The sequence below is a fragment of the Elgaria multicarinata genome, chromosome 20 (genome assembly GCF_023053635.1).
Source record: "Elgaria multicarinata webbii isolate HBS135686 ecotype San Diego chromosome 20, rElgMul1.1.pri, whole genome shotgun sequence".
In the NCBI taxonomy this organism is placed as follows: domain Eukaryota; kingdom Metazoa; phylum Chordata; class Lepidosauria; order Squamata; family Anguidae; genus Elgaria; species Elgaria multicarinata.
In genome coordinates, this window is record NC_086190.1 from 14,154,547 (window position 1) to 14,171,234 (window position 16,688).

General features: G+C 47.2%; 1 protein-coding gene across 1 annotated transcript in view; it reads right to left on the reverse strand.

The window, feature by feature from the left end:
• Nucleotides 1-16,688, reverse strand: part of AGRN (agrin) — a 269,076-nt gene that overhangs the window by 240,758 nt on the left and 11,630 nt on the right. The window contains exon 2 of the mRNA XM_063145056.1: nucleotides 13,476-13,737. Coding sequence (XP_063001126.1) covers nucleotides 13,476-13,737 — 262 coding nt within the window. The remainder of the gene's footprint in view (nucleotides 1-13,475; nucleotides 13,738-16,688) is intronic.

Sequence of the window (16,688 nt, forward strand, 5' to 3'; positions counted from 1 at the left end):
TGGAACCAATGACCTAGGGAGGTAGCAGGTTCTCCCACACTGGAGGCCTTCAAGAGGCAGCTAGACAATCATCTGTCAGGGATGCTTTAACGTTGATTCCTGCAATGAGCAGGGGGTTGGACTCGATGGCCTTGTAGGCCCCTTCCAACTCTGCTATCAACTTACAGTTTTTATATGATCTTTTACTACATTATTGTACTTTACAGCTTTATGTTTTGTTTTATGAACCACCCACAGAGCTTTGGCTACTCTTGAAATGTAATAAAATAAATAAAATAGGCACCACGGCTGTTTCCCTTCACCCTTCAAAGAGATTCTCAGGCCACTGGGTTCAAAAGCTCCCTTCCCCAATATATCCATGCAAAAGGCCGTTTGATTGACCAAGCACACACAGCTGCAGAAGTCTGGAAGCCGGTAAGCCAGAGATATTTCAGAAGCCAGAGGACCCCAAAAAAAGGGGGGGAGATTTCTCCCTTTGCCCCCTCTCTCCCTCCCTCCCTCCCTGCAGCCACCGGAGGACCAGATGTAGCCAAAATTCCCAGCAGTCGTGACCCTGTGGCCTTGACTAAGCAGGCTGTTAACTTCCTACATTTCTTCTCAAAACAGAAGTAGCTCACCGGCCTGTGGCCAAGCAGAGCAGGGAAGGGAGAAGGGGAAAAAGAGACAGAGAAGGAAGAGAAGAGTTTGGAAAACAAAAACAAAAAATGGCATCTGGGTCATTAACCAGAGAAGACGCTGCAGCGGATCCCACGGTAGGGAAAGAGAACAGAATTCCATGTGCAAAGGGTAAGAGGCGTTGCAAAAAGCAGACAACTTCCTCCCACACAAAATTAAAAGAATATCCCCCCCCTTCCAGCTGGGGGTGGGGGCACCATCTTGCAGCCATGGCATGTAGTGGTCCCCACTGGTCTATTGAGGCAACAGAATGAATTGGTAGAATTCCAGGTGGACTGTACCACTTCAGACTGTACCACATTTTTGAACACTCTCACATGTTTTAAAAATTTTAAAAAACAAGGAGACGGCTATCAATGGCTACTAGTTCTGATGGCATCATCATAATCATCATTTGTTTATTTATTTCTTACCCGCCTCTCCCTTTGGATCGAGGCAGGGAACAACATCAGTACAGGAATCAACACATCTTAAAAATTCTTGATTTTACATTGATCTGGGTAGGCCTGCGGAAAAGGCTAGTCTTCAAAGCTGCCTTAAAATCACACAGTTAATTTTACGAATCTCCTCCGGCAGGCCGTTCCGCAAACTGGGGGCGACAGAAGAAAAGGTCCTCTGGGAAACTGATGTCAGCCTAGTTTTAGCGGACTGGAGTAAGTTCACCCCAGAGGACTTCAGTGTGCGGGGCGGATTGTACGGGAGAAGGCGATCCCGCAGGTAACCTGGACCCAAACCACGTAGGGCTTTAAAGGTAATGACCAACACTTTGTACTTTGCCTGGAAACTAATTGGCAGCCGGTGGAGTGATTTTTATGTTGGGGTAATATGCTCACCCCTAGACGTACCGGTGACCAACCTATATATATATGCTATATATGCTACCTCCATGATCAGACGAGTAAGCCTGTGTACACTAGTTGCAGAAGAAGATGGGTGAGAGAACCCAGATGCCCTCATCATCATGTATGTAGCGCCTTCACTATACATGGTGCTTTAGAAAGAATGATGTGACAAGTCTCTTAGGGTGGCCCTATGAAAAGGAGGACAGGGCTCGTGTATCTTTAACAGTTGTATTGAAAAGGGAATTACAGTAGGTGTCATTTGTATATATGGGGAACCTGGTGAAATTCCCTCTTCATCACAACAGTTAAAGCTGCCCTCTTTTAAATCTGGTCACTCTAGTATAGCTCCTGCAGCTTTAACTGTTGTGATGAACAGGGAACTTCACCAGGTTCTCCATATATACAAATGACACCTGCTGAAACTCTTTTCTATGCAACTGTGAAAGATACAGGAGCCCTGTCCTCCTTTTCATAGGATCACCCTACTTCCTGTAACTTGAGCCCGTGATTCCGTGTCCTGCACTCTGGGATGATCGAGAAGAGATCCTGGCCCTCCTCTGTGTGACAACCTTTCAAGTATTTTATTCAGTTGCCCCGCCCCCACCCCATTCTAAAATGTTGAAATGCCTTCTCCTCCTAAGGCTTAGCTCCTGGCAGTAGAAGCATTACGCTACAATATCCTGGCATTTTTTGGTACTTTTCCTCCTACCTCCTTTGCCTTTGACCCGCGAGCTTTGCTAGAATGCATCCAGCCAGAGTGTCTCCAAAACTGAATTTGTCCCTGATGTCTTTGTGTCTTCCTCCACCACCACCCCACCTTATTTATTTATTTATTTGCAATATTTATATACCGCTCCCCATTGAAAATTTTGGAGAGGTTTAGAAAATAAAAACAGAATAAAACACTCTAAAATAGATTTTAAAAGAAGCAAAATGTACAGTGAACCGTGGCGGGTCATTAAGGAAATGCTTCCGGGAATAAAGATGTTTTCAGGAGGCGCCGAAAGGAGTACAAAGTTGGTGCCTGCCTAACTTCCAGAGGCAGGGAGTTCCACAGGAGGGGGGCCACCACGTTGAAGGCTCTTCCCCTGGTGGACTCCAATCGGAGGATGGGTCCACGTGGAACCACCTGGAGCATGTCCTTGGATGACCTCAGTGACCGGGCAGGTTGGTAAGGGAGAAGGCGCTCTCTCGGGTATCCTGGTCCCAAGTTGTTTAGGGCTTTGTAGACAAGTACAAGAACCTGCCCGGTAGCGAATAGGCAGCCAGTGCAGTTCCCTCAGCAGAGGAGTTACATGCTGGAAAGGAGCAGCTCCAGACAACAGCGGCGCTGCAGCATTCTGTACTAGCACCAGTTTCCGGAGCAGCTTCAAGGGCAGCCCCACATAGAGCGCGTTGCAGTAATCCAACCTTCAGATTCTACCCATGCAGACTTCGTAAGTTCAACATCAAATCAGCCTTTCTCCTCACCTCCTCTTCCCCCAAACTCAACCTGCTTTTCAGAACAAAGGGATTTGGAAAGTTTGCAAGCCGTCTTATCACTCCCAATAACTGTATTTGCCTGACTGTGGATCTCGGACCAGCACGGCTTCCTTCGTTTGCTCAGTTGTGCAAAGAAGATGCCCTGCATTTTGTTCTGGAAGACGATCAAAGAAATAAGCATGTGCGCCTCTCCCAATTTAAGTGTGGGTTTTAAGCCAATGTTTGGGGAACACCATTCTTGCAGTGTGGAAGAGCCACGGATCCGACAGCCTGCTGCAGCCTCCTCCGCAGATATTTTAACACCACCCCACCCCAACAAGTTTCAACCCAGAATCTCACGCAGCAGGAGTTCTTCATAGTCCTCTACATTTTCACAGCTGTTGGCTAACTTTCTCAGCCTCCCGAAGCAGAGGGCCATCTAGAGCCATTCGCTCCAAAAGGAAAGGGCAGCAAAAAACCCGCACATTTTAAGAACACAAGGTGAAAAAATCCGCCACAAAAGCCCAAGGAAGGATTAAGAGAGAAGGAAAAAAAGGACTCTTCCCAGAGATGTTATGAGCCAGGAGCCTGGGAAATAACCAGACCCCGGATTCACCAAGCGCCGGACTCCATGCCAGCAATTTCCTTGCTAAGAGACACCCTCCCGGAGACTCTGAGAAGCTCTTTTAAGGACGCTGAAAGGGGAATTTTGCACGGGCCGGTTTGCGAGAACAAAGGTCCTCAGTACTGGGAGAGCTTTTGCGGAGAAGGAAGAAAGAGGGATGGAAAGAAATAAAGAACAGGCAGGAAGAGAGCAAATAAAGTGGAAACACTTAAATCACAAACACAACCAACACACACTCGCACGCACACACAGCGTTCTAAGAAAAACCAGTGTGGGATAATGGATGGGGCGTTAGCCTTCAACTGGGAAGGCCGGGGATCAAAACAGTGATTGGTCTGAGTTTCTGCCAGTCACAAGTACGTACGAAGAGCCACGCTGGATCAGACTAAGGGTCCATCTAGTCCAGCACTCTTCTCACACAGTGGCTAACCAGGAAATCCAACAAGCAAGACATAGAATCATAGAATAGCAGAGTTGGAAGGGGCCTACAAGGCCATCCAGTCCAACCCCCTGCTCAATGCAGGAATCCACCCTAAAGCATCCCTGACAGAGGACTGTCCAGCTGCCTCTTGAAGGCCTCTAGTGTGGGAGAGCCCACCACCTCCCTAGGTCACTGATTCCCTAGGTTACTGATTCCATGAGTGCAACAGCACCCTCCTGCCCATGTTCCCCAGCAACTGGTGCACACAGGCTTACTGCCTCGGATACTGGAGGTAGCACACCACCATCAGGGCTAGTAGCCATGGATAGCCTTCTCCTCCAGGAATTTATCCAACCCCCCTTTAAAGCCATCCAAATGGGTGGCCATCACTACATCTTGTGGTAGCGAGTTCCATAGTTTTACTCTGCGCTGTGTGAAGAAGTCCTTCCTTTTATCTGTCCTGAATTACCCACCAATCAGCTTCATGGGGTGACCCCCACTGGGTTCTAGTACTTTAAGAGAGAGAGAAAAATCTCTCCCTAGCCACATTCACCACACCAGGTCTTTTTAAATTGCGGGCAGGGACTGTCATCTTTGGCTGAGAAGGATAAAAACACTGTATATAAAAATAAACCAATGTTTCAGCACCTGGTTTTATCCACCAGGGAGGAAAGATAGGATAAAGTATTAAAGGATGGAGCAGTTCTTGGGATACAGGTCTCATTCTCACAAAAGGGCAGACATGGTGGTCAGCCTGTGTCGGGGCTGTACCACTGAAGGGTAAAAGTGGGGGACCTCACATTATGGAACACCCCTCTGTTCAAAACACACACACACACAATCCAACAACCCTAGATACACACCTAGCTCCTTTCCAAGCAATCTAGTTTTCAATGTAGAGGGAGTTCTATTTTGCATGGAGGCACATTTCATCATACAAGGACCCCATCCTCAGTTTCAAGTGGTACAGTCCAACCCTAGGTTGATCACCTTGTTGCGGAGAACGAGGTTGTCTCCACGGATCACATAGCCTAGCGTCCCTTAGGTAACTAAAGCATCAGCTAAAAATCTAGCGCCTCAATTTGCTTTTTTTCCCTCCTCCCACCCAATCCCCTTTCCTTTCATGTCGTGTCTTTTGCACTGGAAGCCTTCAGGCAGGGGTTGTCTTATTTCTTATCTTCGTAAGCTGCCTTGGGTGGGATTAAAAGGCGATAAATAAATCAACCCCCCCCCCAATTCTCAGACAATCATGCTTTGAAGGAATTGGTTAAATTAGCCTGAATTAGGGAGGGGGGAGACTGGGAGGTAGGGGAGACAACATGATATGCTGAAGGCTGTCACATAAAATAAAGTAAAGACTCTGCCCCCTAGAGCTGCCCCAGAGCTACATCGATTAGGCTTAAGTTACAGGAGGGCTGATTTTAGCTGAGCTTCTTAATGTTGAATACAGCTTGGCAACTACTTAAGACAGGGGTGGGGAATGTCAGGGGAGTCCTGCTATTGGTGGGAAAGTCTATATGCTAGGCTGGTACGCAAGTCAGTTAAGCTGGCAAATGAACAAAGCACAGTATTACCAGGCAAGTAGGTGGTTCCCAGAAGAGAGGTCTGAGGTGTGGCCAAAGTCAAAACACAGATAAGCAGCCAGATACAATACGCAATCCAAGAAACAGAATCAAGGAAGAGTCCAACGGTCAGTAACACAGAGGTTCAATCACACGGCAAGGTCAGGAAAGCAAGATTCAAGGTACTAAAGCTGATGGAACAATGTTGTGGCTAGGCTGAGAGGGGAGGCTTATTTAGCTAGAGCTTCCTAAGCCCCACCCAGAGCTCAGCTGCAGTCTGTTGCAGCCCTCTGGGAAAAATCCTACTCACAAGGAGTCCTTCCCTCTTGAGGCGTCTTTTGAAATCAAGCACGCCTTCTCAAAGGAGCCCTACTGGAATGCCTCTGGGCAATGAAGATCTCAGGAGCCAGGGGGTCACCCAGCCTCTTCCTCAGAGGCAAAGCTCCCTGTCACTTGTAGAGATTGACCTGCGGCCATCTCCCCCACGGGCTGAGGATCCTCCTTGTCTTCTGACAGAAACTGTTCTGGGATGCTCTTTATCTTGGGGAGCTCTAGCTTCTCCTCTGAGGAGGATTCCTCCAGCGGGCGCATGACATCAGGTCCCAATCTGGCCCTCAGGAATGCCTCAGACGGCCCCAACCTACTTTTTTAAAGAGTTGTATAGAGAAGGGAATTTCAGCAGGTATCATTGTTATGCATGCAGCACTGGGTGAAATTCCCTCTCCACCACAACAATTAAAACTGCAGGAGCTATACTAGAATGACCAGATACAAAAGAGGGCAGGGCTCCTGCAGCTTTAACTGTTGTGATGAAGAGGGAATTTCACCAGGTGCTGCATGCATAGAAATGACACCTGCTGAAATCCCCTTTCCTCTCCAACTGTTAAAGATACAGGAGCCCAGTCCTCCTTTCCATGTGGTCACCCTAGTGTTTCCTCTCACTTGAGATCTTCAAGCAGCAGCTGAACAGCCTTCTCTTGGGGATGTGTAGCTCTGTATTTCCCATATAGAGCAGGAGCTGGACGAGATAGAGTACAAGGCCACCTTCAGTTTTATAATTTGACTCCCAGCTCGCTCAGGTTACGTCAGCCTGCCTCATGATTGCAAGGAAGTTTCTAAAGGCTGCAGCAGGAGGGAGAAAACGAATTAATTCTGTGGTGTTCCTGTCAAAGCCGTGGTGGTGGTTGTGGTTATTAATTTTTTTTTTATTATTATTATTATTATTATTATTATTATTATTATTATTATTATTATTATAGATCCCCCAAACCACACAGGGTTAACATCTGTCTGGGCATGTAACTTTCTCTTATTTGAACATCTAATGCCCAAAGGAGGATTCTATGTCAGGTTGCTAATCAATTAATTGATTAAATCTGTATCGTAGATTTACACATCAATAGAACTACTGTTTTGAAGGGAACGGTTAGAGCAATACGACTGTTAGAGCAGTACGACAATGGAATCAGTTACCTAGGGAGGTCGTGGGCTCTCCCACACTAAAGGCCTTCAAGAGGCAGCTGGACAACCATTTGTCAGGGATGCTTTAGGGTGGATTCCTGAATTGAGCAGTGGGTTGGACTTGATGGCCTTGTAGGCCCCTTCCAACTCTGCTATTCTATGATTCTATGATCTCTGTTTGTAGGTGATGTATATATTGTGCCGCACCAACATTCGTCTGAGAAGAGACATTTTCCCGGGGGGAGGCTGAGGAAGGACAGGGATGGCTCTTCTAAGCATTGTCTGCCGTTTTTGTCCATTTTTATATATATACATTTATATAAAAATATCTGCTGCCTGGTTTAATTGAGGGCAGTACTTAAAATTCCTTATTTAAATCCTTTTGATCTATCATTCAAACTGAGCGGCTAAAAGTTGCAGCTGTAAATTCAGTACCATGGGAAAGGCAGCGGAACCGGTTCTACCTCAAAGGGGGGCTTCCGCACCGATGGATTTGCAAGTTGTCAGGGTTCTGGTCATGCATGATTTATACGTTTGGGGGAAACTGCCCCTGTTCTGATCGCTGCTGGTTCAGATGGACTAGCAGGATGGGCCAAGGAGGTAGATCATGTTGGCAAGGCTGGCTCTAGAGCAGTGGTTCCCAAAGTGGGCGGTACCGCCCCCTTGGGGGCAGTGAGATTGCATAGGGGGGCGCTAAGAGGCAGGGGGGCGCTCGAGGTGGTCTTTTCCGTACCAGGAGTTTTGGTTACAGAAGGAAATTTCTGATCGCTCTCCTGCACTACGGAGAGCGGTTCAGAAGCTCCTGGTTGCATTTCCAACATCATATTGGGTGGAACGTGGTTTTAGTGTGGTCTGCCTACTTCTCTCCAAGCAAAGAAATCGACTCCAGATTACTAAACGTGGTGATTTAAGACTCATGTTAAGTGACTTTAAACCGGACATCGGGAAACTGGTCTCACTTCATCAAGCCCATCCATCACATTAAGAATTTACAGAATAGTGAGGTACTCCACCCTAGTTACTAAAGGTGATATCTAATATTCTTGCTAAATGCCTATCAGACTTTGAAAAGATGGTATCACTGGATCAAGTTCGTCAATTATGTTTAATTGAATAAACTAAAAAATGCATTTTGAATAAATATTCAATTAATTGTTACTGTTTTGAATTTTATTGTTATTATCTTCCTTAGTGGGTCGTTGAAAACCGCTATTCTGAATAATGATTTTTATAGTGTAGGGTAGGGGGCACTGGGCGTGAGTTTGTGGAACCAAGGAGGCGCTTACCTGAAAAAGTTTGGGAACCACTGGTCTAGAGCATGGCAGGTGCGGTGGGGGGTGGGGATGATCCCAGCAAGAGATTCCCCACAAGTTTCACAGAGGGCATCATGCAATGTTAGCCCTACTTAGGTTAGACCCATTGAAATGAGCGGGACTCAAGATAATCACAACCCATCGAAATAAATGAAACTTAAGTTAGTCAGACAACGTTCGGACAACACGCTAAACCATGCTACTTAAACACAAAGTGGTTAATGGAATGCATTAAGGTCAATGCATTCCGTTAACCCAGTGGTTCCCAAAGTGGGTGGTACCGCCCCCTTGGGGGCGGTGGGATTGCATAGGGGGGCGTGAAGAGGCAAGGGGGCGGCAGGGGGGCTCTCGAGGTGGCCTTTTCCGAGAAGCGCCTCTCCAGAAGGTCTTAACACCCAGGGACATTTTTATGAGAGAAGGTAGTTTGGTCCCAAGCCATATAGGGGAAGAATCCACACATGTATTAATACCGTTTAAGAAGAGTCCTTTTAATGGTGAATTGAAATGTTTCAAAAGCACTAAAACACTAATGAAGAGACGTATCCTGCTTGGTGTGCCCCGCCACGCCGGCTGCAAAACAGAGGTGTTCGCTCAAATGCAAACACAAATTCGAGAAATTGCAAACATTCCCCGAGAACCGCATTCGGGTTGCGAACGGGACGCGCTTGCATGATTTGCAAACAGGGACGAAATTCTTGTTCCTTCCTTCCAAAACGTAGGACAAAAATAAAGCAAATAAATCAAATTAATAGACCAATAAAACCGTAAACAGCCTCGGACTGGGCTTAAAAGACGTGCATCATGTCCTTATGTGCCACCAACGTCGGAGGGCCTCCAACAGCAAAGGATCAAGGCCATCCAGAGTCAGGGAGGGAGCAACGGTTTTGCCAAATGTTCTCTCCCCAGATCCCAGATATTCAGCCAGCCCCACAACCTCAATCTTGATTACATTCCTGGGTCGCTCTCGAGTGCGACAGAAGGACGGGCACCCCATCACAAAGAGTACAGGCGGGCTGCCTCCCCGACTTGGTTCAAGGTTCACATGACTAATAGGGCAAATATGCAATTGAGTCAATGGCACTGGAATGAATGGAGGAGACTGCACTGCTCGGAGGAATGCCAACATTTCTCCGCCACAAGGTGTCTTACAACCTCCTCCTCCTCTTTCTTTCTAATCTTCACTTCCTCCCTCACAGAAAACTCAGCACAGTGTCAGCCCCTCTTGGACTGTACACAAAAGACCTGATTTTCATTGTAGCCACAATCAGAGAGAAGTAAAAGACACTCGGCCTGGTGGGAAATCAGTAACGAATTAGTCAACCTGGTTGGAAAGACATTTTAGATGAATAGGCAGGAGGTCGTTGAGGGTTCTACGTAATAGAACCAATAACCAGTTCTGGGCTCCACAATTCAAGAAGGATGCAGATAAGCTGGAGCGTGTTCAGAGGAGGGCAACCAGGATGATCACGGGTCTGGAAACAAAGCCCTGTGAAGAGAGACTGAAAGAACTGGGCCTTTTTAGCCTGGAGAAGAGAAGACTGAGGGGAGACATGGGAGCACTCTTCAAATACTTGAAAGGTTTTCACACAGAGGAGGGCCAGGATCTCGTCTCGATCCTCCCAAAGTGCAGGACATGGAATCATGGGCTCAAGTGACAGGAAGCCAGATTCTGGCTGGACATCAGGAAAAACTTCCTGACTGTTTGAGCAGTACGACAATGGAACCAGTTACCTAGGGAGGTGATGGGCTCTCCCACACTAGAGGCCTTCAAGAGGCAGCTGGACAACCATCTGTCAGGGATGCTTTAGGGTGGATTCCTGCATTGAGCAGGGGGTTGGACTCGATGGCCTTGTAGGCCCCTTCCAACTCTGCTATTCTCTTATTTTATGATTCAATAGCCAAAGCCAAATGCCACTAGTGTGAGGTTTGCTTTAGCGTAAAGCCTTTAGGTGGAATGTGGGGTTTTTGCTCTGGAGACCCCAGAAAGGAGTGGGGGAGGGGGCAACAGGCAGAAAAACAGACTGGTTGAAATGTTTATTTGCTGCCTTGAAGAGGATTCCAGCAGGCTTCCGTATTATTTGTTCACCTGCTCTTTGGGCAGAATTTGCAGAGCCCATGAGAAGTGACTTTGTTTGCGGGAGGGGGGGTGGACAGAATCTGGGAAGAAGCAGAAAGTCAGATTTCGTTCCAGGAATGCAAAGACACGTGTTTCTAAGCAACACTGGATTAATCACAGCTCATATCGGGATGGGTGGGGTCATCCTGCTAACTCTAGGTAGCCTGTGGGATCAGAGCAAATGGTTCATGTAACCTAGTACCCTGTTTCCAACAATGTCTGACCAGATCTTTCCAAGACGTCTACAAACAGGGCATGAAAACAGCAGCTCTACCCCACCCTCCGGGTAATTCTTACTCAGAGTTACACTGCTTGTGAACATGGAGGTTCTTTTTAGTTGTTACAGCTAGTATTTGAAAATATTCAATATCCCCACACATGTTGCTATGTGCTCCCAATCCAGATTCCAATTTGTAGAGAAGGACAGACGCACAAATAAAAATGCAGAGACGTTGACTTCCACTTTCATAGAATCATAGAATAGTAGAGTTGGAAGGGTCCTCTAAGGCCATCGAGTCCAACCCCCTGCTCAATGCAGGAATCCACCTTAGAGAATCCCTGACAGGTGGTTGTCCAGCTGCCTCTTGAATGCCTCTAGTGTGGGAGAGCCCACAACCTCCCTAGGTAACTGGCTCCATTGTCGTACTGCTTGAACAGTCAGGAAGTTTTTCCTGATGTTTTGTGTTATTGCTCTAACATGAAGTTTTTCCTGATGTCCAGCCAGAATCTGGCTTCCTGTAACTTGAGCCCGTTATTCCATGTCCTGCACTCTGGGAGGATCGAGAAGAAATCCTGGCCCTCCTCTGTGGGACAACCTTTTAAGTATTTGAAGAGTGCTATCATGTCTCCCCTCAATCTCCTCTTCTCCAGGCTAAACATGCCCAGTTCTTTCAGTCTCTCTTCACAGGGCTTTGTTTCCAGACCCCTGATCATCCTGGCTGCCCTCCTCTGAACACGCTCCAGCTTGTCTGCATCCTTCTTGAAGTGTGGAACCCAGAACTGGGCGCAATACTCTAGATGAGGCCTAACCAGGGTCGAATAGAGAGGAACCAGGACCTCACGTGAGTTGGAAGCTATATTTCTATTAATGCAGCCCAAAATAGCATTTGCCTTTCTTGCAGCCACATCACACTGTTGGCTCATATTCAGCTTGTGATCTACAACAACTCCAAGATTCTTCTCGTTTGTAGTATTGCTGAGCCAAGTATCCCCCATCTTGTAACTGTGCCTTTGGTTTCTGTTTCCTGGATGTAGAACTTGGCACTTATCCCTATTAAATTCCATTCTGTTGGTTTCAAGAAGGTTCTCCAAGCCATCAAAAGGTTTGGGTGCTAAATGCAAACCCAGCAGGTTGGCCGGTGTGTCCTCTTCCACAAAGGACAGCTCTCAATTTGCTGACAATTTCTAGCTGAAAGAGTCTGCTGTTCAATTCTATTTTAGAGATAAAGAACCTGTTTCCCATCTCCAGTTAGCACCTGGACAGGTACACAGAGGTCCCCTGGGCCCAGTCTTCTGCCTGAAGGTGAGACGTACTGCATTTGAATTTAAATGATAATAATGTCTACGTTTGTATCTGTTCCTATAAATAAGCACATGCAATTTTTATGCGAATGTGTGTCCTCTTTAGAGATGCATAAAGAAAGTATGTCATGACCTACAACGGGGAGAGGGGAAAGGGGGTTGCCAGTGGGAGGGGAGGCAGTAGAGGCTGCATCCTATGCCGCTGCACCCCTGGGTCCATTCCTGCCAGTGAAAAGCCACTCAGCAACTCAAGAGGCCCGTCTAGTTAAAAAAAAAAATATCAAAAGGAGGACCGAACCACCTCTGTCCTTAATGTTTTTACTGTTTGTAATCTTCTTTTTATTAATGCAAGGTTTTATCATTTAAAATTGTTGTACCCTGACATCCTAGGTTTCTAGGAACAGGGATATTTTTGTTTTTGGTATGGAAGATCAGTCCCTTTCCTCACGTCTGCAACAGCAATGAAATGACTCTCTCCCCCACCTCCTGGCTGTCCTGAATTACACTGCTGAAATGACGAGAGTTTGGGGAACCTGGGAGTCATGTTTTAGTGAGGAAAGATTGCAAGCTCTGTTCAGTTCAAATTCCTAGGTTCAGGAGTTTCTAACCATTCTAAGTTTACGTCTTTTGCCCAAGTTGATTGAGCTCTCAGTTCAAGTAAAACACACACACACACACACACTCACAAAACAAAATAGTAACCAAAAGCTTGATTCTGGTCTACCTAACAGGGTTCTGGGGGGGGGGGGGTTAAAAAAAAAAGAATGGGTCATGTTCCCTTCCATAACAGCCCTCAAAACAATGTACAACAACATTAAAACAACTAAAACCTTGGAAGAAAAGTTGGAAGCAAACATGTTTTTTTTAAAAATGGGGGGATAAATCAAGTTTGGAAATCCAAAGTTACATGTAGAAAACTGCAACATTTACCATTTTGGGGTGTGTCTGCAAAGCGGGTCCCAACCCCCTGGCCGAAGCTCAATGTTATTGCCACAATCAGTCCCAGCAGACACCATAATCAGAGCTGTGTACATCCACCACAGGAGTGCAAAAGGTGGCACTGAACACACGATATTCAGCTGCCCGAGAATGTCAGCTTTTTAAAAACACACAGCCGCTAAGTTTCTAGCCCTCATGTTTGCAAAGTCATGCACGAAAGCACGTCGGCGACAGAAGATGAAACCTCACAAGACGGAGAGGCGGGCGAACGAGACTCCGAGTGGTTTGTGGTGTGGGGTGAGATAGCGACTGTCCCCTCCCCTTGACGCATGAAACCAGAATTTAAAAAATGCAAAGTGACGTACAAAAATAAGTGGGGGAAATGCACACGTCTGGCTCCATGTACGCAAGGCCGCAATTTCTGGATTGCTGTGGGAGGGAGTTTCAATATTGTTGAGCATCAAGCCATGCTATGCCTGAGAGACAGTTCTGAGCTGGGTGGACCCCCAAGCCAAACCCTGAACACATGCTAGACTTACCTTCCACGCAATGTTCGACTTCCTCCAGATTGCGCAAGGTAATCCGCATGAGGCTTGAGTTGAGCATCAGTTCGTTCTTGTGAGCTGGCCACATATAGTGCGGGGCGGGGTTAACAAAGAATATCCGGGTGTCCCCCGTGGATACCTGGTTGTCGCAGATCAAGGGGTCCCCAAAACCGCCGATCACCACTTTATTCCCACCGTCCAAGAGGATTTCGTGAGTCACAACCTCCTTGCCTTTTAAATACCTCCAGACTCTCACCTAGAGGAAAGACGGGAGAGAAAGACACGATTAGGGCAGAATCTCCGCAGAACCTTAACGCTCAAGGCCGTCGGAAAGAGCAGGAAGAAGAGTCCATCAAGCAGGCAGTTGGATAACGGCAGCTTATAAAAACACTCACTGGGAAGTTAATTTCATTAGACACCCTGCAAGAAGCCATAAAACGGTGCAGTCAGAGAAGACGAGGGAATCCCGGCAGTTCCGCCCACAGCACGCTGGACTGGCCTCTCCTTCCAAACACATCGCCCCCCCACCCCCACCCCCCGTTAAAACGTCCTCCACCCTAACTCTTAGGAGAGAGCTTCGGCTATGGGGTGGTATATAAATGCAATAAATAAATAAATAAATAAATAAACTCTCGGGAAGTTCGGAGGATGACAAGGGAGAGGGCCTTTTCAGTGGTGGCTCCCAATTGTGGAACAATCTCCCCGATGAGGCTCGGCATTATCATTTTTTCGGCGCCAGGTCAAGACTTTTCTCTTCTCCCAGGCGTTTTAACAGCATATGTTGAGTTTTTAATTCACCCAGAATAGATACATATTGTATGTAATCTGTTTTTATGCTTTTAAATTTTGTATATCTGTTTTTAATGTTCCGTGTTTTAACCTTAGTAAACAGCCCAGAGAGCTTCGGCTATGGGGCGGTATATAAATGCAATAAATAAATAAATAAATAAATTCTCGCCTAAGGAGGTTCGCTTGGCACCTACATTATATGCTTTTAGACACCAGGTGAAGACCTTTTTATTCTCCCAGTATTTTAACAGTCTATAAATACATTTTAACATGGTGTTTTAAATTTGTAATTTTGCATTGCTGCTGTTTTTATCTGGTCGAGCTTTTATATTGTATTTTACAGTATGGTTTTATACTGTTGTTTTATACTTTGAATGGTTTTAATTTTTGGGAAAAAGAAAATACAAATAAGGAAAAGCCTTATTTTTTGTATAAGGACAGAGGCATGCAATAGGTGACAGGCTTAGGTATTTAGGTGTGAAAGGCAGTTCTGTTACTTGGTCCAATTAAAATAAGTCAGCCAACAAATACCTTCGGCCATAGAACTGGCTGGTTGGTTAGCTCAAACCCATTCGTGAGATTCAGTCCTGTTAAAGGCTGCAATTCGAAGCACTCTTTACGAGGGCGTGAGCCCCGTGAAAGGCAGTAGAACTTACTTTGGAGTAAACATGCCTAGTCTTACATTATTTGCCACCTCTCTTTTTGAACTTCTGTGCCTTGTCCTTGGTAGTTTTTCAGACCATATGGTAGTCGACGTTCTGTCGGAGGCATTCGGAATGTTTGTTGACATTCCGTGACATTACAAAAACCTAATGGGGCGAGAGTCTTGCAAGGAAAAATATGAGTTGCTTAAAAGGCAGGTCTTCCTAGGGCAGGGAGGGGACGGACGATTTTTGATTAACCCCACACGTTCTTAATGAGAATTCCCCGCCTTAATGGATTGGCTGTGCCGATTAAGGCTCTCAGCTGTAAATCTAAATTTAAGAGATTTGAAAAAAACACAAAAAAACCAGGAATGGAGCTGAGCTTCTAGTTCTAGGAAGCAATTCTCTCTCTGCCTTCTTCCCCACCGTTCACAGGGGCTGCTGACTCCAAAAATTCCCAGGGTAGGCCTCGATTTCCTCGTGTGTCCGCTGCTGCGGTTTGCACGAGCGGCTGGTGGTGCGTCGGCTGCCAGAACCACACTTCAAGGAAGGGGGAACCGTCATTGCAGACAGCAGCGGGGTTCCTCTTCTCGCCACACATGGAAATTCCCCCCCCCCATGTTCGTGCTGGCAGAGGCCCACATTTCTCTGCGTACGAAGACTCTAAGGCAAGAGCGCAAGAGCGCAGCCCCAGACACGGCACAAAGAGGGAAAACGCAGGCACACATCCACACCCCGAAGCTCAGGTTAAAAGGGGCCACGCGAAGCCGCAGAGCTACTGCACTCAGCTCTTCCCCCGCGGGCACGGAGCCAGCTTTAAACAGTGCCAAGGGAGGGACGGAAGCCCTCAGCACCAGCTGTTTGCCAAGCTGCACCCTGCAGGTACACTTTACCCCAGATTCAAGTTGAGGCAGAAGAGGTGGCCGCGGAGGGGGGGGGGGAGAGAGAGAGAGAGAGAGAGAGAGAGAGAGAGAGAGAAGAAAACCAGAATCAGCCCCACCTGCTCTCTTTGCAAAACAGCAGAAGAAACAGAATTGGAACAGCAGGGCAGAAGCGAACTTGGCTCACCATCCGTATCGCCTTTCAGGAAACAGGGGCTGCACTATTTGGGGGCCCTAGTATTCCACCCACCCACCCACCCCGAACATCCGTTCTGCTACAGCAGCCTCCCGCAGAGTCTGGAGCCCAGGGTCCCCGAAAGTGGGCCATGCCAAGCTGGGGCTGACGGGACTTGCAATCCAACACATCTGGGAGGCATCAGGCTGACCGGCACCAACGCGCCAGAAGTTTAGACAGGATTCGTTCTCAGCCCTACCTAGGGACGCTGGAGATTGAACCTAGGAAACTCTGCATGCTAGGCATGGACGCTAGGCAGGGGCTGCCCCGCTCAGCCACGGCTTTCCCCTGTGAGGCAGCGTGGAGGAGGTCCACGGACATGCTGAGTTAGATTACGCTTTCAGTATGGAGAGGTATCCAGGAAGGCTTGGGTTCAAGTCCACGCTCAGCCACTACGTTTTCAAGGTAACCTTGTGACCGTTTCTCCCTCAATACGGCCTACATTACAGGGCTGTTTTTCAGGATAAAATGGAGGCAAGGAGAACATAGAATCATAGAATAGTAGAGTTGGAAGGGGCCTATAAGGCCATCGAGTCCAACCCCCTGCTCAATGCAGGAATCCACCCTAAAGCATCCCTGACAGAGGGTTGTCCAGCTGCCTCTTGAAGGCCTCTAGTGTGGGAGAGGCCACAACCTCCCTAGGTCACTGGTTCCATTG